This window comes from Pristis pectinata, chromosome 9 (assembly GCF_009764475.1).
Source record: "Pristis pectinata isolate sPriPec2 chromosome 9, sPriPec2.1.pri, whole genome shotgun sequence".
In the NCBI taxonomy this organism is placed as follows: domain Eukaryota; kingdom Metazoa; phylum Chordata; class Chondrichthyes; order Rhinopristiformes; family Pristidae; genus Pristis; species Pristis pectinata.
The window spans coordinates 77,883,777-77,906,944 of record NC_067413.1 but is presented as its reverse complement, the minus strand read 5'-3'; the positions used below and the strand labels follow the sequence as shown (position 1 = coordinate 77,906,944).

Here is a 23,168-nt window from a genome sequence, read left to right as displayed (position 1 = left end):
TTACACTGGGGAATCATCAAAGAGCCCCTTTGGATATCAGTGGAGATTTCAGGGCTGTGGGTACAATGCATATAAAAACAAAGGTAATTTGTTCTTTAAAATTATTAATAGATTTAACTTATTTATTTCAATGTCATAATTTTCAAATTGTCTGTGATTGTCAGAGACATTTGAAAGTTATTGAATGGCGCGCGCCTTTTAGACCTGGCAAAGCTGGGGGCAAGGCTTTGCCAGCTTCAAAGCCTTTGGGGTTGTTCCCAGGGCATTGCATCCTCTGTGTGCCACAGGAGGTCCTGCTGCCAGCCAGCTGAATTTCATCACCACCTTCCTTGAACCCTTTACAGTTTCTGTCACTGGGGAAGTCAAGTGGCAGAGTGACCTGACTGATTCAGCATTGAACCCTGGTGTCTGGGACATTCCAGGCTACCGAGACATGGGGTCTGCATCAAAACCAATAAAGTAGGAATATGGGGAGACCATGGGGCGAGAGAGAGGGGTATTCTGGGTAGAAGACCCAGGCCAGCAAGCTTGGAGGAAATCTCTGCTTGGGCATAGCATAGTCTGACAGTGTAAGAAGGTGAAGAGGTCAAGAAAGGTGACGGTAAGATATTGATGGGTGTAATAGGTGTAGGTGTGGAAATTAGTGCTGCCTTTTTGGATGATGTTGGTGAGCATATTGTACATAAGAGAAATAGGAGGAGCCAAGAATAAATAGTTGAGGGGTATCTGAGGTAATGATGCCAGCATGGGAAGAGAAGCCATTGTCTGTAATTCTCTGGCTTTCATTGGATGAGTAAGAATGGAACTCTGTAATTCTCTGGCTTTCATTGGATGAGTAAGAATGGAACCAGGTGAGTGGAGTCTTACTCAGTCAGGTGATGATGGAGAGACGTTGGACCAGAAAGATGTTTTCAATGATGTCAAAAATTGCAGACAATCCCAGAAGGATGAGGATAGATAACTTTAGAGAGAAGTTGTACTGTATTAATGGTCCTGTTGGTGACAATCTGACAAATTAAACCAACAGTAAGCACTAGAGTGCAGGTCACTTGCATCACAAGGGGCACAGTTTTATTGTATAACATTTAGCATGCTGAAGGCAAAGTGCTTGGGATTCCTATCCATAGGTTCCTGCAGCACTTTGTTGCCTGTTTCTGCACAGCTGGATCTTTTTTTTGGAGGGATGGAGTGGATTAAATCCACTCAAAGTAAAGTGTCACCAATAAATCATCATATTTACAGCTCTATTGGAGAAAACTACAAGTGAGACCTTTAAGCAAAGAGGTTTCCCCTAAAGTTTCAACATGCTAACAGCTATTGTTTTATTTCTCATAGGCAAATACATCACCTTTATCTTAGATCCATTCCTTTACCAGTTTATCATTCAGCTTGGCAAGCAATTAGACTTCCAAGAACTTTCATCAACTCTGTCAGCAAAAGTCTTTGGTCACCCTCTACTAAATGATCCCAAGATTCCAGTATCCAATGAAGAGATTCACAAGCTCTATTGCTACTTAAAGGGGGATGAGTTAAATATTTTGCATAAAAGTACAGCAGAAAATCTTCAGAACATACTGAGACAAGAGCAGATAGGATCAACAGAATGGAGAATTGACTATATGTATGACTTTTGTTGCCGTATCATCATTGAAGCCACTTATGTATCTCTGTATGGAAGAGCACCAGTGAATGAACAAAAACGAATTACTGAATTAAAGGAGAAATTTATTCAGTTTGATCAAATGTTTCCCTACCTGGCTGCAAGGATTCCCATTGAACTTCTAGGCAATACAAAAAGAATTCGCAAGGAACTGGTTAGTTACTTTGCATCAGAGGAATTAGATCAACGGCTAAATGTGGCAAAAATAATACAAGCCAGAAAGGATTTGCTTGCCTGCTATTCATATCTTAAGGATGATCATAGAGCAGGTAAGGAAAAAAGTGAACAAACTTTGTTCTTTCAGCTGTTTGTCACCAAATGATTATAATCTTCTGGAATGCCATGTTATTCCGCTAACTTCTTTATATAGAAAAGCTTACAAAACATGCACAATAAGATTGATGGCTTCACATTTTATTGGAATCATTGGTCAAAGTGAATTTGAAAGCTGTGCCTTTGCAGTTGGAATCCAGTACTGAAATTCCTATCTCAGACTAATGGATATAAGTAGCTTTTCCAAAACATTATTGGTCCTTGAAATGAATCTTCATAGACTAATTAGCAGATCCCAAAATATTTCATAGCTCAGCAATAACCAATTTCTTTCAGAGACACAATAAGATGTCTAATATTAAAAATGGAAATTCACAATTGGGCAGATTTTCTGGAGGTAATAATGAGGACACACGGTAGGACTCCAGCGTTGGTGTTGAGGGGTGCCTGTCCTATCTCCTCATCCTCACTGACCCACCCCAAAACCCTGAATTCTTCTCTGTTAATAATGGGTCTGTGTTGGTGTAAGCAGATTCTGCATACCACCGTCCCCCCCACCTCCCCCCCCCAACCTTTTTAGTATTATTTTACTTACTAGATCCTCGTCCCCATTCCACTGCTGTGCCATGGTTTGACATGCTTTGTGTTTGTATGTTTTCTGGCCTGGCTGGTCAGTTGATCAAATGAAAATCCTAAGAGAGGAAAGGATGCTTGGAGGCAATGGCATGTGCCATGCTATATCTAGAAGGTAGAAATTTTTTTTAAAAAAAGTAAAAGATTTAGATTTGTAAAGTTTTTGTATGATCTTACTTTTGTTCTGTGTGCATTTTGGAGAAGAATCTCCTCTTCCAGGACCTGGGTTCACTGGATTACACCCACGTATAACTCAGATTGTTAACCAGTGTTGAAGGAAAAGAGGCTTGTGAGGTGCATGTTCCATTCAATATTCTTGACAAATACAGAAAATGGCAAAAGTTTTAATTAGGCTAAAGCTCAAAAATGTTGAATTTTTATGTTTAGAGGAAGACAAATGTGTGACCTTGAAGGTTTTTTATAATATTTGGAATGAGTTGATATTGTAATATTTTCAGCCTGCAAAAGCCTTCTGAGATAATTGAATTCAACTTTTTGCTGATGTGGTAAAACAAGGCACTTATTGCTGATAATGAGGCAGATTTAACAGAGCTACATTTATCCCTCCCGCCTTCAATGTAACATTACTTTGAAACTGTCCTCATTAAGCAGAAAATTAGACTTCAGAAGCCTATTGGTCCTCATTAGCATTCACTGATCCTTGGCTGGGTCTTTGTCCTAACATCTTTTAATTAGCACACTGCAAATCTAATCAGTGTAATAAATGCTATTAATCTTCCTTTTCACTTATTTTCTCACAGCACATCATTTTGCCTTCCTGTGGGCTGCTCTTGGAAACACGGTTCCAGCTGTATTCTGGGTCCTGTATTATCTTGTGAAGAACCCAGAAGCCCTTGCAGCTGTGCGTGATGAAATTGACCATGTGTTACAGGCAGCAGGTCAACAACCAAGCCCTGACTTCAATATCAACCTCAGCAAAGAAGATTTAGACAGCATGGTGACCCTAGGTAACTCATTTTAATTTGGAACCAGGAAATGGCAATTGCTGTTCTGCTTGAAAAATGTGGAGGACACTGTAGATGGCCATTTTCACTAATTATAGATTATGCATTTCCTCATACACAATGAAGATAGTTTAATTACTTGTAAACATCAGTACATTTTATGATTCTACTCTGCCAGTGAATGCAAAGCAGAACTAGGGCTTCGATAGTGTTGGCCCTAATTCTCTCTTTGAAACCAGCTCAATGCTGGGGGTGTGGGATTGCTTAATTAAAGACAGATTCTCCATCAAGTGACTGGGTGAGCTTTTCTTTCAGGTTGAAAATTGTAGTAGTTCGTTAAAATTTTATTTATTTTAAACATAATTTTGAAGGATTTAACCTGGCGTTCATGTAGTAAACTATTTGCATACTAGTGTTAATGCACTTCTTGTACTGTATTCACCCTGTTCTTTTAATAAGACAAAATTAATCAGGAACATTTTAGGTTCACAGTTCCTTGCTACATATGCTGCCTGCAAATTGAATCACTAGAGTCCTGAATAAACCATGGCAATGTTTAGTAATTTCCTTTTTTTAAGTACTGCTCAAATTTATAGCAAACAGTCATTTTGAAGATGATAATATTTTTTAGAAATTGAATACTTTATTGAAAAAAATGAAAACATGCTAATGGTTTGAATCCTTTATAAAATTAGAATCTACAAAGCCTATTCCTTCACTAGATAGTTCATTTGTTTTTTTTCTGTTTCTAGTTTTCATTCTAATAATTTTTAGATGATAACTAGATTCTTTTCTAAAATGAACTCTATATAATGAAGGACAATCTAAGCTAAAAGCATTCAGTACACAATGTGTTAAATCTCTATATTGGATCTGACATCCATTTTGGAATGAGAAATGAAGACATATGATCCTTTTAATCTTGGGAGTCAGCAAAACGGAAAAAAAAATCCTCTAAGGAAATGCATGATCTCATTTGAGAACAGCAATCACACCTTATCTGACACCAGCTTCTCGTCTGCTTCAGGAAGCAGCGTAATTTCAAATGCCCAGCATTTTAGAATTGGGACACTCAAGAGGCATTGTAATAGAGGCTGACTTCTGGATGTCTTGATACTGCAGAGTTACTAAGTACAGTAACCTATCAATGTAACATTCACTGATATCCTTCATGTGGTAATCTGGTTGCACTTAGCTTTCAGAATCTTGTGGGTTCAAACCCCACTCCACAACTTAAATGAATCAAGACTGATACTTATGTGTAAAATTGCATTTGTAAAAATCACAGTCCTAAGTTTGAGAAATTAAACTACTTTCCTAACTGCTTGTTGGTGGAAACAAGAGACCCCCATGGGACATATTTGGGGAGAGTAGGGTGTTCTAGCCAATGCTCCTCTCGTCACTACAAATAGATTGACTTTGTTCAATGCATTTGCAGTTTTGAGGAAGAAAACAGAAAATGCTGGAAACACTCAGCAGTTCAGACAAAGTCTGTGGAAAGAGAAACAAGACCTTTCATCAGAACTGGGAAAGAGAGAAAAACAAGTTAGTTTTCAGTGAAGGAGGAACCCATCTCTGCTACTGAAAACTAACTTGTTTCTCTCTTTCCCAGTTTTGTCAAAGGGTTTCAGACTTGAAGCATTAACTGTTTGTCTTTCCACAGACTCTGCCTGACTTCTTGAGTGTTACTCGCATTTTCTGTTTTAATTTCAGATTTTCAGCATCTGCAGTTTTTTGATTTTCATTTGCATATTTTGGATGTTGCTTTATGCAAATTATCACCGCCTTTATCCACATAAAAAATATTATGCTTCAATTGAATTCAGAATATGTAAGCCTAGAGTGGATACATTAGTGCTAATTTTACATGTTCAAATCTTGCATAAAAGCAACTTTATCTGGCATAGACCGTGTTAGCAGTCATTTCCAAGTGAAGATTATGCCCAAAGGGAAATTGGCCAAGGCAATTCTATGCACAATTTACCTTGGTACATCTGACATTTGCCTGCTGTAAGTGGAACACCTAATGATGTCACAAGTCACACAGAGCATGTTTCCTCTCTTACTGACGTAAATTGGCGGTATTGGATGCAACCCACGACCTTCACTGAATGCTCACAGTAGTCACTGGGAGTACATAAATTTATGTCACTTAAAAGGGACACTCTGTTCACAGCAGGAGATCAGATTGGGCAGGTTCACAATTCACTGCAGGCTGCTCAAACACCTGCCAAAGTTCACTGAATGTGCTTAAAGGTAATGGGGTTTTTTTTTAGTGTGAAGCTGCTACAAAACCCAGTCAATGAGGCTTCAAGTTGTGATACCATGACAGTTCTCCATCAGCAACCTTTCAAGCCATGGTGGTGTCCACAGCAATACCAGCAGCAGCTACAGCAGAATAAATGAAGGATAACGTTTTGAACATTGTTTGGTGTTCAGAATCAGTATAGTAGAAAAAAAATCAAATGATAAGACATTAAAAATCATCATATTTTTGGTGAAATAATGCAGCTTAATGAATTTCCCATTTCACTACTTTATATGTGGGTTTCAACGTTCCAGTGCCTCCCATGACACAGTGCTTCCCTTTCCCTTTGAGTCTGTACAAATGTATATGATGACTGAGAAGTAACTCTTTTCCTAGATGAGCCACCTTCAGATGGTTGGTCATGGCCAATGCATTGTGGGATGGCTGAATGTGGGGCATATGAATGTGCTGCCTGAGAAGTTATTGTGGGAGTGACTGGGTACCCCTGTGAAAGGGGACATCAGTGTGCTGAACCGGCCATCAGATAGCTTCTTGGGACTAGGTTGACAATAGTACAATGATCTGCAGACACTCGGCTCATTCCACCATTGGTTCAACCTCCTGACCCACTGACAGACTGTGAATCACTAGTGCTAGATTCCTGCTGTCTTCTATCTTCTGCCAGAAGTCTGGTGCTTGTGCAATTTGAACAGGATTCTGCTCACAATGAATATGAGTCAGGGTTAGGAGTGAGGGGGGGGGGGGGGAAACATACCTTTGCTCCTGCAGTAGAGAGACAAGCTTATATGTACCATATCTCTGCTAACTCTATAGGAAAGTGGTCTGCTCACATGTGGCATCTCTCTGCTCATACAGGACAACAGTTTCTTCACATGCAGCATTGTTTTACTGTTAGAGAACTATACGTTGCTTATGGGTAGAATACCCCTATTCACTGAAAACAGTGATCTGCTCACAAATGGCATCTCGCTGCTAAATGATGGCATTAAACAGGGCAGCACAGTGGAGCAACAGTTAATGCTGCTGCCTCGCTGCTCTATGATCTGAATTTGAACCTAACCTTGTGTGCTGTCTGTGCAGAGTTTGCATGTTCTCCTTGTGACCATATAAGCTTCCAGTGCATGATCCAGTTTCGTCCCACTTCCTTTTGATATGCTGGGAGGTTAATTGACTGCTGTAAATTAACCCTTCATGTATATTAGTTGCAAAAGGATTTAATGGGCATGTGAGAAAGAATGAGTTGCAAGGCTATAAGGAAGTAAGGAGAGGGGGAAGAAGGTTGATGGGATTGCTCCCATGGGAGCTAGCATGAACCCAATAGGTTGTAATCAGTTACAGGTCAGACCTCTGTCTTGATGGTGAATCTGCATCGAAGCAGAAAGACTTGGTCTGCTGCCGATACCTAGCAAAGAAGCACACAAGACAGCCAGAGCAGAGGTCATGGCCACTGGCTCTGTTCAACCTCCAACGGGAGCTGACAGATAGACTCCTCCATGCTCTTAGTCATTTCTTGCATTTGACCAACAGCTGACAGATGTCTCACTATCTCAATGTATGTCTGCTTTACCTGCATTATCCCATTTGTGGTCATCATCCCATTTGTGGTCCTCATCCGAGTCCTCTGGGGCAGTACAGATACATGGGGCTCCTCCACTGGTGTAGGTCTGCCCCAGATTCCCTGAAGTTCAAGCAAGACTGCAGATTGCTAGTGACTAGTGTCTCTCCCTGTGACACATGTCCCACTAACCCAATCTGTCCATCCATTACAGTGCCAGTCCCTGAGATGGTGCTGTGGGCTAAAGTCACCACCATCTTCATTGTTTTCCTCCTCCTCTTCTTCTTCCTCTAGTGTCCTGTTCTCCTCCTCTCCCCCACTCTTCCTGTTCCATCTCCATCTGCTCTAGGGAGCAGAGATTGGGGGATCATGTGACCTGTTCCAATACCTTGGACATGCAGACAAAATAGAAAATAGTTGTACTTGTATGGTGATACAAGAGCACAGATGGTAATAAGGGTATCTACTGTGGTCAAATTAACGAGAATGTAATGATCATAATGAAGTGTTGTTAATGAGCACACCTGATAGATTGCTGATTAAATTTGCTCCTGAAGTGGTTGGGGGATCGGTGGTCCTTCTACCTATGAGGTGCAGGATGATGTTCCCAGTGTGGATCAGATAGTGCATGTGTGAGAGCCCCCATTACATTCCTTCTTACTCCTCTGTCTTTTTCTAAGTAGAGGAGATGAACAATATTAAATTACCTCTTCATTATTGTCTCTTAGCTGGCTTGACCTGCTCTTGGGCATTCTAGGGGTAGAATACTCATAGTGAGGGTGGTGGTGGATGTTGGTACAGGAGAGCATTTGTGTGTGTGTGTGTGTGTGTGTGTGTGTGTGTGTGTGTGTGTGTGTGTGTGTGTGTGTGTGTGTGTGTGTGTGTGTGTGTATATATGTATGCACACACCTGAGTGTATAAGTGCTCACTCACACTCCCCAATAACCATTCTCTTCCATGGCATCCATAGTGTGTGTCACAGCTCTCTAGGTATTGCAGGAAGTGTGCCTTTGAGTTATGCCGTTCTATATTGCTGCATATGACGTGTATCCTCCTGTGCTGAATTGAGTGAGTTTCTATTGGGAGCTGTGCAGCACCCATTTTAACACAAGATCCTAGATATAAACTACTATAAACACTATTCCTAATGTATCCCTGGCCAACTTCATGACTTTTTTTTGCAGGAGATTCAATTAGGTGTTAGCACTAAACACTGCCTATTTTTAGTGCCTCAAGCAAGAGGGAAATCCAATTTCTAAGCAGTATTGTTCCATAAATGTAAATTATTTTTTTCTAGCTAGAGCTTAATTAATGACTCTTTAAAATGTCCTCTGCTGCAAAAATAATTTATGCTCACTTAGTCACTTTGTTACATGGACTGCTGTAAAAAGTGAAGTAAATACTGTGGCATCCCAATGCTGAAATACTTTAAATGCTGGGTTTCAGAAGTCTACATCCACAGGATGTTTCTCCAAGGCAAAAACTCATTCTTTAATACCCATCATTTAGATATTTTAAACAAAAGTAACAGCAGTCTGATTTTTGACACACGCCAAGAACTATTTGTAAACTCTGGCTCTCCTGTCAATCACATTGCCAATCTGTCAGCCACCATTTATGCAGCTACTTTACTAACATGCTGCACAGTGACATCAGGCATTGTTGACATCATCATGATTGACAAGTGGCCTGCCATCACAAATAGTTTTTGGGGGTTTTCATACTTTCTTTAGAATGGGTAAAATTAAAGGATCAGTGCATGGATTACAGGGATAAGTAAACTTTTTTCCCCAACAGTATCTTGCAGAGCCATCACAGTGGTCATGTTAGTATATAATACCATTTGAGTATATCTTGCACCTGTTTATACTCTTTCTTAATATATCATAACATACCAACTGAAATATGTGCATTGTTTGTGACCTCCTTTTTTTAATTGCAGCTTTGCGATTGGTCCTTGAAAACTGACGTGGAGATAGTAAATCTAGTGGCAAAACATATTTTCCAACATGCTGCTTCTGAGAACTTTTTTCATGCTAACTAAATCATACTACCAAACAAGATCAGCTACAAAAATTCCTGTAATGGATCTTCTCACCTCCTCTACTCATGGTTATTTTAAATAGATCAAGATTTGTTATTGACATAGTAATATATCAATGTTGTTTCATGGTTCCTCTGTGTTGATAAAAAAATAAACATAATATCAATTTTTTCCTCATTCTAGACAAGTAGGTATTTTTTTTCTGAGGAAGCCATTTATTAAAACACCCTAATTTATACAGCAGAGTGGAATTATTTTGATTGTGGTTTTATTGCAAAATAATAATTCTTACTTTAAGTAAAACTTAATTTTCCTGGAATGATCCCTGCTTATTGTCACTTTCTTTTTATTATCAGTTTAGTGGTTGACAAATTGGACATGACAACAATGGGGATCAATGGCTGTAGTATTTACAGTACTCATTGATCATCTTCTGTTCAATGTTATTGAATCTCATTGCACTGTCCATTCTTCCTGTTCCTGCTAGGTCTTGGGTCAGGCATTAGATATGAAAGTGACCTTTCAGCTTTTTGCGTTATATTGTTGCAGTATCTGATAGGTGACTGGGTATATAATCACCATTTTGTATTTCAAGCTAACAGCTTTTTTTCAGCTAGTTTGTCTCCCAGTCAATTGTGGCAATACAGACTCAAATTAGTTTCACTTCTTAACATGGATCATTTCTCCATTTTAATAAACAGCATTCATTTGATGAAAGTTAGAAGAGAATATTTGTGAGTATAGTGTTCCACAGATTTGAAAAGCTATTGGATCTTGCTGTGTACATTAAACGAGGCAGGCAGAATTCTAACACGTAACCAGCCTTGCTTAAACTGCAGAGCGTTGTAAGGGGAAAAGTAGTTTTTTTTTCCCCCAGTTTGAATGCACTTGAGTATTGCTGTAATTTGCTATAAATCTATCAGGATTGTACATAGATAGAAACTTTCACTTCAAGGATAATCTAACTGAAAGTGTATTCTGCCATACTAGGTTTGTAGTACACATATCCATTCTTTCTACTGATACTGAAACTATAGTGTTTTTTCAAAAGGGAGTATTTCCTCTAACCTGAGCAGCACAGTTCACGAGGAAGCCAAGGGGTTGTGTTCACTGGTTATGCCATAGTGGGCTTTAAATTGCTTTGTTTGCTCGGTATTAGCACAGAAACAGATGTTGCCCCACTTCACTGGATAATTTACAGTATATTTTGGTACTGAATGGAAGACCTCCCAAGCTACCAGCTGATCTGTCCATAGAATTGGATGGTAGCTTCTGATATATTTTAAATGGATAAAAGAAATAGTAAGATTGATGAGATTTTCTGCATTTAGTTTTTATTTTTGTGTGCAGTTGATTTACAGAAACGTCTTTTAATTTGTCAGCTCAAACCACAGAAGCCTGTGTTTCTCCCTTGCTGATCATAATCTACCTATTACTTCTGTCATTTAATAATTATCATCATGATTGCTCAAAGCCAAAGCAGCCTAACCTCCCACATGTAGCTGGTACTGTAAGGTATAACAGATTTGTCATTTATGATCTGACCACAAAGACACATTTTGTGCTCCATTATCGTGATTAACTTCTACATAAGATATGCTTGCCCAATTGTCATTTGTGATACTACATCAGGCTCTGACTGCCATGCTGCCAGGGCGAAAGTCAACCAATAGAATGTGACCATGTTGCTTGTACACTAACTACTACACTTGCATTTCACAGTTGTGCATTGCAGTCATGAAATTTTTATTTGTTTCATCTGATTTCTTAGGCAAACAGTAATGTTTCACATGTCATCTATCATTTCCCAAACACATACTAAAATGGTTTATGCACAGTGTCTTCCTTGTGGCTGCGCACAGCATGAGGGTGGAAGGTAGACATTTTATCGTACGCTGCAAAGTTTCGCTGCCAGAACACTGCCACTTAGAATCTATCGTGTCAGGTGCCTTGTGGCAATCCGCAATCCAGGCTGCATTTTGGATCCACAGTTGTGTTCTGGCTTCGTCACCAACAAACCGATTTGACTCTGCCTGATTATAGTAACGAAGGCAGTCCAAAAGAATATGCACAGACTCACTGTACGTCACATTGAATCACCGCGCTGACCACACAGAGCTGACCGAAGCTTCATTCCTTTAGACAAATGCACGCTTAAGGAAAAACCTCCTGCGAGAATGCATCCCATGCCACTTTATTTTCTGTGCATGCTGCAGCAGATTTAATGTTTACTGAAAGAACAGTTGCTGTTTACTTTGGATTAGCACTTGCAGTTTTTTTTAAACTTCCTTTTTTAACAACACCACGGTGCTCAAAATCATGAGTGAAACTTACTTTTACCACTCCCTTTAACACAGGTGATGAGTTTTACAAATTTTCGTTATCTAATGGGCTGATACTCAATTTTTCTACTTTCAAGTGACAATCAGACAGAATCAAGTTGCTAAATGCAGTTTCCAGATATGCTGTTAAAAAGAAGTCAGTTTTGATTACAGTGTGTGTGTTGCAACCTTAGACAGGAGCTACATGCTGATATGCATTCTATCAGAATGATTTACGCAAATTATGCACATTATTCCCATAGGAATTCTCCCTCAAACTGCCAGGATAAATTGCCGGAAATTAGCCATAAAATCTGTCGAGCAGGGAACAAAAGGTGAAGGCCACTGGGATAGCAAGGACATTGGGTTTATAGAGACTTCAAGGATAGGATAGTAACTTCATATTGAACAGGTTTTCTAACTGGATCAGAAAACCTATGCCTGCCAATTTTACTGAAAGGAAGCTACATTTCTCCCTTTAAATTGAAATCAGAAATTCTGGTTCTTAATTATGTTATAGTAACCATGCTAAGTTTTAAGGATTTTTCCAGAACTAGTTTTAAGTTATCGACACAAAAGCTGTGTGATTCCGAGATAGGAAATTTCTAAATTTGTTATGTTAATATTCATTTTCTCTCTCTCTGCATTCTTTCCCTTTGTCCATTCTTTCCTCATGCTTTTAGGAAGTGCAGTAGACGAAGCCTTTCGTTTAAGCAGTTCCTCTATGAACATCCGATCAATCAAAGAAGATATAAGTATAAACTCTAAGGAAGATCAAAAAATCAAACTGAGAAAAGGGGACTGGTTAGCCCTTTATCCTTCAATTCTACATATGGACCCAGAGGTTTATGAAGATCCTGAGGTATGTGATGTGCATATACTGATCTTTTATTCCTGCAGCCATACAGCAACAACCAAGCCTGTTGTTCTAGTGTTCCTATTGCTCTTTCTTCCAGAAGAAAAAAATCTCCCATCTTTTGTATGGTGTGTGGTCCAAGACCTGCAGGTCATTGAATTTACTGTCTCGTTGGAGAATATGGCAATGAGATTGAGTGGTGTTGCTTTGAAAGGATTAACATTAAACTGTGAATTGATTGGCTTGAAGTCAAGGAAACTCTTGGCTTTTGTCAGTTAATGGATCACTTGATGACCAAAAAAAAAGAATGAAGAACTGAGCCAGTAACAAATAAGCTGCACTGTTTAGATAATTATACCAGGGCATCATTGTTTACAAAAATTCCTTTATTAGCTGTATGTTACTTCATATCGCTTCATAAGGATTCTCTCCTTTCTTGATCAATTGATATGGTGGCATGAACTTGAGATTGTAAAGCTATTGCTCTGCACTGAAGCTCTAAGGGTAATTGTGTCATCTCCTTGTATTTTTTTCTGCAGCCAGAGTTAATGAATATCAAAGACTGGAAATTAATCCACCCTGGCTCAGCTTTAATGTGGCTTCAGAGATTCACCACCTGCATGCAAATTAAATGCAATCAGATTCTACATTGCATTTGGTGAATTGTTGCTGGTACTAGCATTAACACTAAATTATCATCTGAAGTTGGAAAGGGGAGATGACTGGTTCAGCAGCAGCTATCTTTTTAGTCTCACAGTGACCTTCCATTGTACTTGTACTTATGAATATATTAAATTTGCCCATTAGTATTAATTGACAGTTTCTCTTAAGGACAAAAAAATTGATCTAACCTGTACTTAATTTAAAACAATAAGTATTGATTTCACTAAATCTTGGCAAACTAACACTGGATGCAACTATACAATGTTTAGTTTATGTTGTAGAGCAGTGATAGTCTTTCACAAACATTGTCGTGAATCCTTACTCCAATTACATCGACAGATGCCATATGTGCTTTTCAAATTAAACCACAGCCAGCTAATTCTGCCTGACCATCTCTCCAAAAGCTAACTAATTTCATACTCTTTATTAAAACAAAACCTGGGATCAAGGAGGTGAAGTGTTCTCAGGATTAGGATGTTGATTATAAGCTATTCATTCATGTTTAATGTTTCCTGAAACCAAGTAATTCACTCCCAAATGTCCATAAACTCTAACAATGGAATGAACACTAATTCACATTCAGAAATTTAATTTTACAAGTTTCAAATATATGCTTAGGTGCTTGATTTTGATATTGAGGAACAAATATTCATTATATGAATGATTACGATGGTCAGGGACTACTTTCAGTTTATAAGCCCATTAAAATTCCAAGACTGCTTTATCCTGAGGGTATATAAAACTTCTTGATTATTCCACAGGTGAAAAAGACTGGCAATTTTACTGTGAAATCAAGAATCACTTATTCACACAAAGGGTAGTGGAAATATGGAACTTCTCATTCCAACAAACTATGGTTGCTGTGTCAATTGAAATTTTCAAGACCAGCATCAGTATGTTTCAGTTAATTAAGTGCATCAATGAATTTGGAGCAAAGGCAGGTGGGCTGCGGACAGGAATTTAATTTGATCACTTCTGGAAGGATGTTAAACATACATATTATACATTTTCACATATATTCTTAATGTGCTTAATGATTCGTGGTGGGGAGGGGTTGTATGGTTGTGACCTTGTGGGGTCCTCTCTGCTAGCCCCTAAAGAAGAAAACAAAGAGGCTGAATGGTTGACTCTTGTTCCTGGAAGATATAGAATGTAGAAGTTGGAGCAAAAATGCTACAGATCCTGGAATCTGAAAACACAAATGACAATACTTGAAGAATTCAGCAAGTCAGGCAGCATCTGTGGAGGGAGAAACAGTTGACATTCCTGGTCAACATCCTCCTTCAGAACTGCAGTAGTGAGAAAACAAACATGTTTTATGTTGCAAAGAGGGGAACGTAGAGAGAACCAACAGAGGGAATGGCTGTGACAGGGTGCAGACCAAATTTGTCAAGGGAATAATTACTTTACAAAATGGCAACAAGAGAGAGAAGACAAAAAAAGAAAGTAAATTGAAACAGAAAAGTACAGTAACATTCATGGGAGCAGTTACCTGAAATTGTTAAATTCAATATTATGTTCCAAAGACTGCAATGTGCCCAGACAGTGAATGAGATGCTGTTCCTCGAGCTTGCACTGGACACTGTTGGAACAATGTAGATGCCCAAAGACAGAGAGATTACATTGGTAGTCGAATGGAGAATTAAACTGATGAGGTCACTCTTGTGGATTGAACTAAGGTGATCTACAGAACAGTCACCCGGTCTGCATTTGGTTTGTCCAGTGTAGGAGGAGCTGTATTATGAGCACTCAATGCAGTACACTAGCTTAGCAGAAGTGCTAAAAGATCTTTGGACAGATCCATGAATGGGAAAGGTTAGAGGGATGTGAACCAAATGTGGGCAGATAGGACCAGCTTAGATGGGCATCTTGGTTGGCATGGACAAGTTGGGCTGAAGGGCCTGTTTCCATGCTGTATGACTCTGTGATTCTAAGTAGAAGTGAATCGCTGCTTAACCTGGAAGGGCTGTTGGGTCACTGAATGATGGAAGGGAAGAGGTAAAATGGTGGCTGCTGCATCTACCATGGCTGCTTGGGAAAGTGTTATGAGTGTAATCTTGGTTGATGGAGTTGGAAGAGTGAACCAGGGACTTGCAGAGGGAACAGTCCCTCCAGAAAAGGGAGACCAGGGGACAGTATGTCTAGTGGTAGAATCCCATTGCAGGTGGCGAAAATTATGGAAGATGATCCTTTAAATGTGGGACCTGGTGAGGCAAAACGTGAGGATAAGATGATCTCTATCCTTGTTTTGGCTGGGAGGGGAGAGTTTCAGAGCAGAAGTGCAGAAAATGGAAATGAAGCAGTTGAGAGCCTGACAATAATGGTAGAGAAGAAGCCATGATTCAGACACAGGTAGACACCTTAAAGGCACTAGTGTGAAAAGTCTGGTCATCACAGCACATATTACAGAGATAGAAACTGGGAAAATGGTATGGAATCCTTACAGGAAGCAAAGAAGGTCTATTGAGTGTGCAGGCTTGTGGGTGGAGTTGAGGACAAGGGGAACCCTTGTCCTGGCTGGGTGGAGAGTGAGTGAGAACAAAAGTTAGGAGGAGAGTCTACTTCCTGTAAGGATTCCGTTCAATTCTCAAAGTTTCTCCATCTCCATCCTATCTGCTGTGATGACAAGAACCCTCTTGTTCTTGCAATGCTATTAGTTATTATTTAGCTTTTAAAGAAGTTACGGTGATTCCATATGTACATTTAGGCTACTAGGCAAGGCCTTACCAAAGTTTGCTTGGTGCAACTTTAGGTGGTATTTGTACATGTTTGTTTTGGCTTGGTAAGTCTTGTTGGTACTGGAATTGTGGAGCAAGAGTGAAGTTTTGGTTTTCTGTTTTGGTTTCTCCTTTACATGTATTTATGACAAAGGAAGTGTCATGGCCGATGTTAAAAGTGAATATGCAGGAATATTTATTTTCTAAGTGAATGCTTCATAGCATAAATCCATATTGATATTAATGAAAAAAGAACTATATATTAGCATTCATTATGAGGTTTTATTTCCTTTCCAGAGATGTGTTATGCCTTTTTTTTCACTATAAAATAAATTGTATCTTACCCAGTGACTTAAGGCTGATTCAGATAGACCTCTTATGGTTAAATGGCAAGAATATGTTCTAATCAGAATTATAACATTTGACCTGGGGGATAGCATTGGATGCAGTTCTCTACTGTTTGATTTTTCTGCAATTGACCAGAATTGATATTGTGTAAGTGTCGTGATTAACTTGTATGTTATACATCAATACAAGTCCAGCTACCTTTCCTAGTTTGGCCACTGATCTCATGCACCAAGAGTAACAGAGAGATTAATGTTGAAGGACAAATATGATGCAGGTCTTGATCTAAAACTTTATCTCTACCTTATCACTCAAACGATATGTGCTAAGTTTATTTTCTGGTCTTGGCAAAACCTTGTGTTCAGATTGTATGGTGTGGGTGGTGGGGAGTGGTGCTCATAAATAGGCTGTTAACACTTTGATTGCTGTCAGCGTGTGATGTGTCATGTATCATTATTATGTCTTTGAGAAATTATGTCTAATAGAATTATATTTTGGTTTTCTTATGAAACTGCTTAAACCTCTGGCCTGTAGGATAATTACAACTGAGTTCTTTTTAAAAATTGTGCATAACTTGATGAAAATGATTATCTCTGGGATCCACTTCTGAGGCAGATATTTTAATTCTGTCAATTTGGCATGCTTTTCATTTATACTGTACAGCACAAATTATAACTCAATCATAAATAGTTGTGACATCAATGAACAACTTTTGACAAAATAAATGATTGTCCACCACAACATTATTGAACAAAAGTAACCTAAACAATTAAAAAATATTCAAAATCTAAAATTACTCAAATACTTATTTAACTGCATTAAATTTAACAGTGCCAAATGTTTTCACAACAGCTTAACAGAATCCTTGGCAATCAAAAGAGAAGAGGAAAGTAAAAAAGAGAGTTGAACAGCTTGTTCCACTTTGCGATAGACAGATTTGAGTTTTCACAGTTAATCTGAATCTCCAGCTTCCTTTAGTGTCTTTTCCAAACCAAATTGAAACTACATAGTCATTTCTGATATTTCCTCAGTTTAGGGCCTCATTTCACAGCAACCCATATCTTTTACAACAATGATATGTGTGAAATTGACAAACCATTTTAAGAGTTATAAATACAATGGTTTTATTTTTCTTAAGGTCTGTAGAAATTACTATTCTTCATGAAACTTACAATTTTACTTTCAAACATGTAAGTTTGAAGTGTAATGAAAACAATTGCATAAATATGATTTTGAATTAAAATACTGAACTTTTGTTCTTTATTAGCAATATTATACAATTTTATTTTTTGAGCACAAATGTTGCCAAACTCTGGCATGTCGCTCCATTGGCTTTTCTGCAAGAGTAGGCCGAAATAAGTGAGTGCTAGCAGAATGTTTGGTTGCATAGAACTCCACAGCCAAGACGAGTGGCCATCTCCCTTTTGCATTAATGGGCCTCAGATAAAAATCAATAATGTGTAAGAAAAATGACCACTCTCACAGACAAAATTTCAACCCCTATTCATGCAATAAAACATTGATTCTCATGTATTTCCAGGTGTACAGGTATGACCGTTTTATAGAAAATGGGATGAAGAAAACTACTTTTTACAAAGGAGGAATGAGACTTCGGAATTATTTGATACCTTTTGGTTCTGGAGCCAGTATGTGTCCTGGAAGGTACTATGCACTCGGTGAGATTAAAATATTCATTTCACTGATGCTGGTTTCTTTTGACCTGGAAATAATCCACGGGGAAAAGCCAGTTCAACCGAGTAAAAGCCGTGCAGGTCTTGGGGTCATGTTGCCAGATTCAGATGTCCAGTTTCGCTATAAATTGCACCAATGAAGAAACGTGTTGAATTTATAGTTCGGATGATAAAATTATATTCTGGTGAGTCAGGCTGGGTTATTGTTTGATTCTTAGATTGACAAAACAGTAAGGTGCTTTGTAACTTTAGCATACTAAATTTCAGGAATTCTCTCTTGCATTCTTTCTTGGGGAGTAGAAGAAAGCAACTTCATACTTATTGGAGTGTATTAATGCAGACAAAATCCTTGCAGATCCTTTGCCCCGCCACCACCTCAGAGGCCTAATTTATGCTCTCCATATGTGAAGTTTAGTATAGGTTTCTGAATAAATGGCTCCATTTTAAATGGCCGCAGAGACAAGGATATCCGAGGTAGTGTATCTTTGAAGGTAGCAAAACTGTTGAAATGACAGATAAAATATGTTATGGGAGCTTTAGCAGATTAGGCCTCAACGGGAAAGAGAAATAGGATTAATGTTTCAGGTTCACTGAGTTTCCAGCATTTTCTGTTTTTATTTCAGATTTCCAGCATCTACAGTATTTTTTGATTTTTAGGTTCCATCTAAAGTACTGAGTTTAACTCCGAGCATGCCACGCTTTGTTAATGTCTCAAGGGACACTGAAGAGTCTCAGTTGTGAATTGAGACTCTTCAGTTACATGGGGAGCTGGAGAAATGTGAAAGTTGTTTGTGCAGAGGAGTTTAAGACAAGGTTTGATAGAAGAGGTCAAAACGTGAACAGGTTTAATGGAGTACGTATGAAGTTTCCAATGGCTGGACAGTCAGAATCACTGAATGTTTAAAGCACAGAAGGGAGCCATACAGGCTATTGAGTCTGTACTGCCTCTGTGCACAACTAATCCATCTAGTCCCACTTCCAAGCTCTCCTCATAACCATGAAAGTTCTTTCCTTTCAAATATTTGTCCAGCTCCCTTTTGAGCACTGTAATTAAATTTGCCTCCACTATGAACCCTGGCAGTGCATTGCACACTGTAACTGTGAACATGTAAGAGACTGCAGATGCTGGAATCTCAAACAGAAACAGAACAATTGAAGAGCTCAGTGGGTCAAGAAGCATCGGTGGAGGCAAAAGATGTAAATCAAAGTTTTGGGTCAAGACCCTGCATCGGGACTGAGAGGGAAGAGGAACAGTTGCTAGTACAGAGCAGTACAAGTGGGTGAGTGGGACAGAGTCTAGTAGGTGATGGGTGGAACTGGATGAGCATGAGGGGAATATTGGGCAGATGGAACAGGTGGGGGAGGAAAAGGGGAAGAGATGAACAAAGGGAGAAGAAACGTTGGTAGGCGGTGCGTGTGTGTGTTGGAGGAGATTACTGGGGGTGTGGGTTACTTGAAATTGGAAAATTCAATGATCACATCATTGGGTTATAAGCCACCCAAGAGGAATATGAGATGTTTTTCTTCCAACTTGCTTTTGGCCTCTCTGTAGCAATGGAAAAGGCTGATGACAGACAGGTCAGTGTGAGAGTGGGCAAGATGACTGAAATGATGTGCAGCTGGAACCTCAAGATGCCATTTCAGACAGAGCTCGGGTGCTCCGCAAAACAGTTGCCTGGTCTACTCTTGTTTTCTCCAATGCAGGCAAGGTCGCATCATGAGCACTGAATGCAGTGGATCAGATTGGAAGAGGTGCCAGTGAACCACCTCATTTGGAAGGGCTGTTTAGGTCCCTGGATGGTGGTGAAGGGGAGATGAAGGGACCTGGGGGGCGTTACACTTCCTACAGTTGCAGGAGAAAGTGCCAGGGGATGGGGGAGATGTGGGTGGGAAGGGATGAGCGGATCAGTGAGTTACGAAGAGACTGGTTCCTGTGGAGAGCAGATAGGGGGAGGAGGGAAAAATGTTACTGGTGGTGGGATGACATTATAGCAGAAATGGCAAAGGATGATATATTGGATGTGGAGGCTGGTGGGGTGAAAGGTGGGGACCAACGGACCTCTATCACTGTTCTGTCTGGGGAGAGGGTGGGTGAGAGCAGGTGAACGGGAAATGTAAGAAGTGTGTGTGAGGGCTCCATTAACTATGCCAGAGTGGAAACCCTCCTTCAGGAAGAAGGAGGACATTCACCCTAACCCTCGACCAGAAGGCCTCATCTTGAGGTCAGATGTGGTAGAGACAGAAAAATCGAGAAAAAGTGATAGCATCCTTTTAGGAGGCAGGGTGAGAGGAGGTGTAGTCAAGGTAGTTGGTGGATTTATAGAGGATGTCAGTGGCAAGTCTGTCTCTTGAGATGGAGACAGAGAAAATGAAGTGAATTGTCAGAGATGGTCCAGATGAATTTGACAGCAGGGCGGAAGTTGGTGACAAAGGTGATGAAATTGATGATTTCTGCATGAGTGCAGGAAGTAGCACCAATGTTGTCATCAATGTAGGGGAGAAAGAGTTCGGGTGGTGGTTGCTGGAATGGGCTTGGAATAAGGATGGTTCTACGAAGCCAACAAAAAGAGTCATAGCTAGGGCTCATGTGAGCGCCCATGGCTATACCTTTGATTTGTAGAAAATGGGAGAAATCAAAAGAGAAGTTAATGAGGGTAAGGACCAGTTCTGCTAAACAGATGAGAGTGTTTAGTGGAGGGAAACTGCTTGAGTCTTTGTTAAAGAAAGAAACGGAGGACCCTAAGACCTTCCTGATGAGGAAGGAGGAGTGGAGAGACTGGATGTCCATGGTAAAGGTGAGCCATTTGGGACATGGTAATTGGAAGTTATCAAAATGGTGGCAGACACAAGAGGCTTCCTAGCCGTAAGTAGGACAACGGAAGACAGGATGGAAACCGGGTATGAAGAAGTGAGAACAGTGGGGCAAGAGCAGGCAGAAACATTGGGTCTACCAGAGCAGCCCTGTTTACGGACCTTAGGTTAGAGATAGCAGAGTGGAGTTGGAGCACCATGAGGCTAGAGGCTGTGGAGGGACCCTAATTATTGGGTGTTTAAGAGAAATTCTTGAGTCATTCTTGGTTCTTTCGCCAATCATGTCCATTTTTTGTCCCCTGGTTCTTGATCCCTTTGCCATTGGGAGGTTTCAGTCTATCCACTGTGTCCATATCCTTCATGGATTTAAATATCTATATCAGATTATCTGTTCAAGTGATGGGCATTCTTTCTTAAAATGGGCATCACAGTGGCATAACTTGCAGAGCTGCAGCCTCTCAGCCAGAGACCCATGTTCAATCCTGACCTCAGGTGCTGTCTGTGCAGAGTTTGCGTGGGTTTCCTCCGGGTGCCCTGGTTCCCTCCCACCTCCCAAAGATGTGTGGATTGGCAGGTTAATTGGCCACTGTAAATTGCCCCTTGTGTGTAGATAGGTGGTAGAATCTGAGGGGAGGCGATGAGAATGTGGTTAAAGTAGGGCTGATGCAACTAGGTGGTTGGCATGGACTTAGTGGGCCGAAGGACCTGTTTCCATTGCTTTATCTCTCTATGATAAAACTGTAATATATTTGCTTGCTTTGTTTAATTCTTTTTTCTAATATTAAAATGTGAAGCACAGGATGAATAATGCAAAAACCCAGGCTCTTTTCCTCTTTAAAAGTTTTCTGTATATAAGTGTGGCATGTTGTAATAATGAAATAAAACTTGCATTATTCACAAGCATATGTTACGCCAGGTACAGCAATGCACCTCTCTTGTCAGAGATTAACAATGCATAATAATTACTAATCATTTTTATATGAAGGAATCACTTACATTAAAACATGTGGATGATTCTTAGAATGTGAAGCACTGCAAAAGTTGTCAATAAACAATATTTGTAAAGCTTGTTGTCATTCAAAAGAGCCTTGGATTGTTCTAATCTTCTTGTACATACGCACATTTTCTGTACCTGTACATAGATCTGCTTAGCTATGTTATTTACTGCAGTCAGATTCTGGAATCTTCTTGTGTTCTGCTAAGAAAGCTAATAATTTGAGTTGAACTAATAATGCCCAAATGAAAACTAAGAATAAGGGCATGGAAGGGGAAATATAATGGCCTTATAGTTGAGGAAATCAAGACCATTGTAACATGAAATAGGGATGAAGGGACACTTCTGGAGGCCTGAAATGTAATATGCATGTCTTCTGTGAACCATCCTTTGTGAACTTGGCTTTGGTTGCACATAGGTGGAACCTTTTAATCTTTAATAAACAGCAAGTAGTTAACTCCAAGTTCTAGAATTCATCGTTGGCACTTAGAAAGGGAACACAGCCCATTGTCTACATAATTACAAATTTCATATTCTCTAGATTTACACCTGTGTCCTTGCTGTCCAATTTATTCCTAAACTGTGCATTAGAGGGCATAACCACGGGACTTGATTTGAACTCTGTTTTGAATTCTATTTGCACACTCTTCCCATTGAAGACAACTGAAAATGCATCTAGTAAAATGAGGTCTGCACAAATGAAAATGTGGTTTATCTCACAAGCAACAAGTGAACTTTCAATGAAAGCAAGTTTCGTGCATTCTCTGTTCAATCTCATCTCCTCAAAACTTCGGGGAAGGAATAATAAACCATGCATTTTGTGAATTTTTTTACTTTGGTGATTATCTTATCTTCAGGCTACTTCTGACTGCCAAAACTGACCCCCTGGATTTCCAACCTGCAGTTCTGAGCCAAACGTTACGCCTCGTAAACCAGAACTTTTAAAGTCATCTCTTTGCCGACCAGAGTGCAAAGCAAACAGTGCTTGTGTATGTGTGCAGGTCCCACAGAGCTTTCTCTGAATTAACCCCATATTTTCCATGCAACCCTTGTGATTTATTAAATTGGCAAACTACCATGCAACTTGCCTCCTTTACAATGAGTGTTGGGAGTATCAATCATCTGCCAAAGACCAGTGACTCAATTTTGAGTTGAGCCACCATTCATGAATCCATAATCTGCCCTGGTGGTTCAGTAGAGTGTTGAAGAAGTGCAATATTATTTGATGTATTGTCAATGAGATAAAATAACACACAATAGATCTACCCTAACTCTCCCATATCTCAAATAAGGACTGAAATTGAAAAGAAGTGCATTCATTAGGGTGTGCTGTGGGACAGCCTGAGGATGTGATAAGGCAGTTGTTACAAA

The 23,168-nt window shown here is 39.6% G+C and overlaps 1 protein-coding gene across 2 annotated transcripts in view; it reads left to right on the top strand.

Moving 5' to 3' along the window:
- Positions 1-22,075, top strand: part of LOC127574251 (cytochrome P450 7B1) — a 131,333-nt gene extending 109,258 nt beyond the window's left edge. The window contains exons 4-7 of one of the 2 annotated variants that reach the window (XM_052023083.1): positions 1,336-1,929; positions 3,328-3,534; positions 12,404-12,582; positions 17,842-22,075. In XM_052023083.1, the coding sequence (XP_051879043.1) occupies positions 1,336-1,929; positions 3,328-3,534; positions 12,404-12,582; positions 17,842-18,132 (1,271 nt within the window). In that variant the 3' untranslated portion in view covers positions 18,133-22,075. The remainder of the gene's footprint in view (positions 1-1,335; positions 1,930-3,327; positions 3,535-12,403; positions 12,583-17,841) is intronic. The other variant, XM_052023082.1, reaches the window with a different exon arrangement.
- The last annotated feature ends 1,093 nt before the right edge of the window (positions 22,076-23,168 follow it).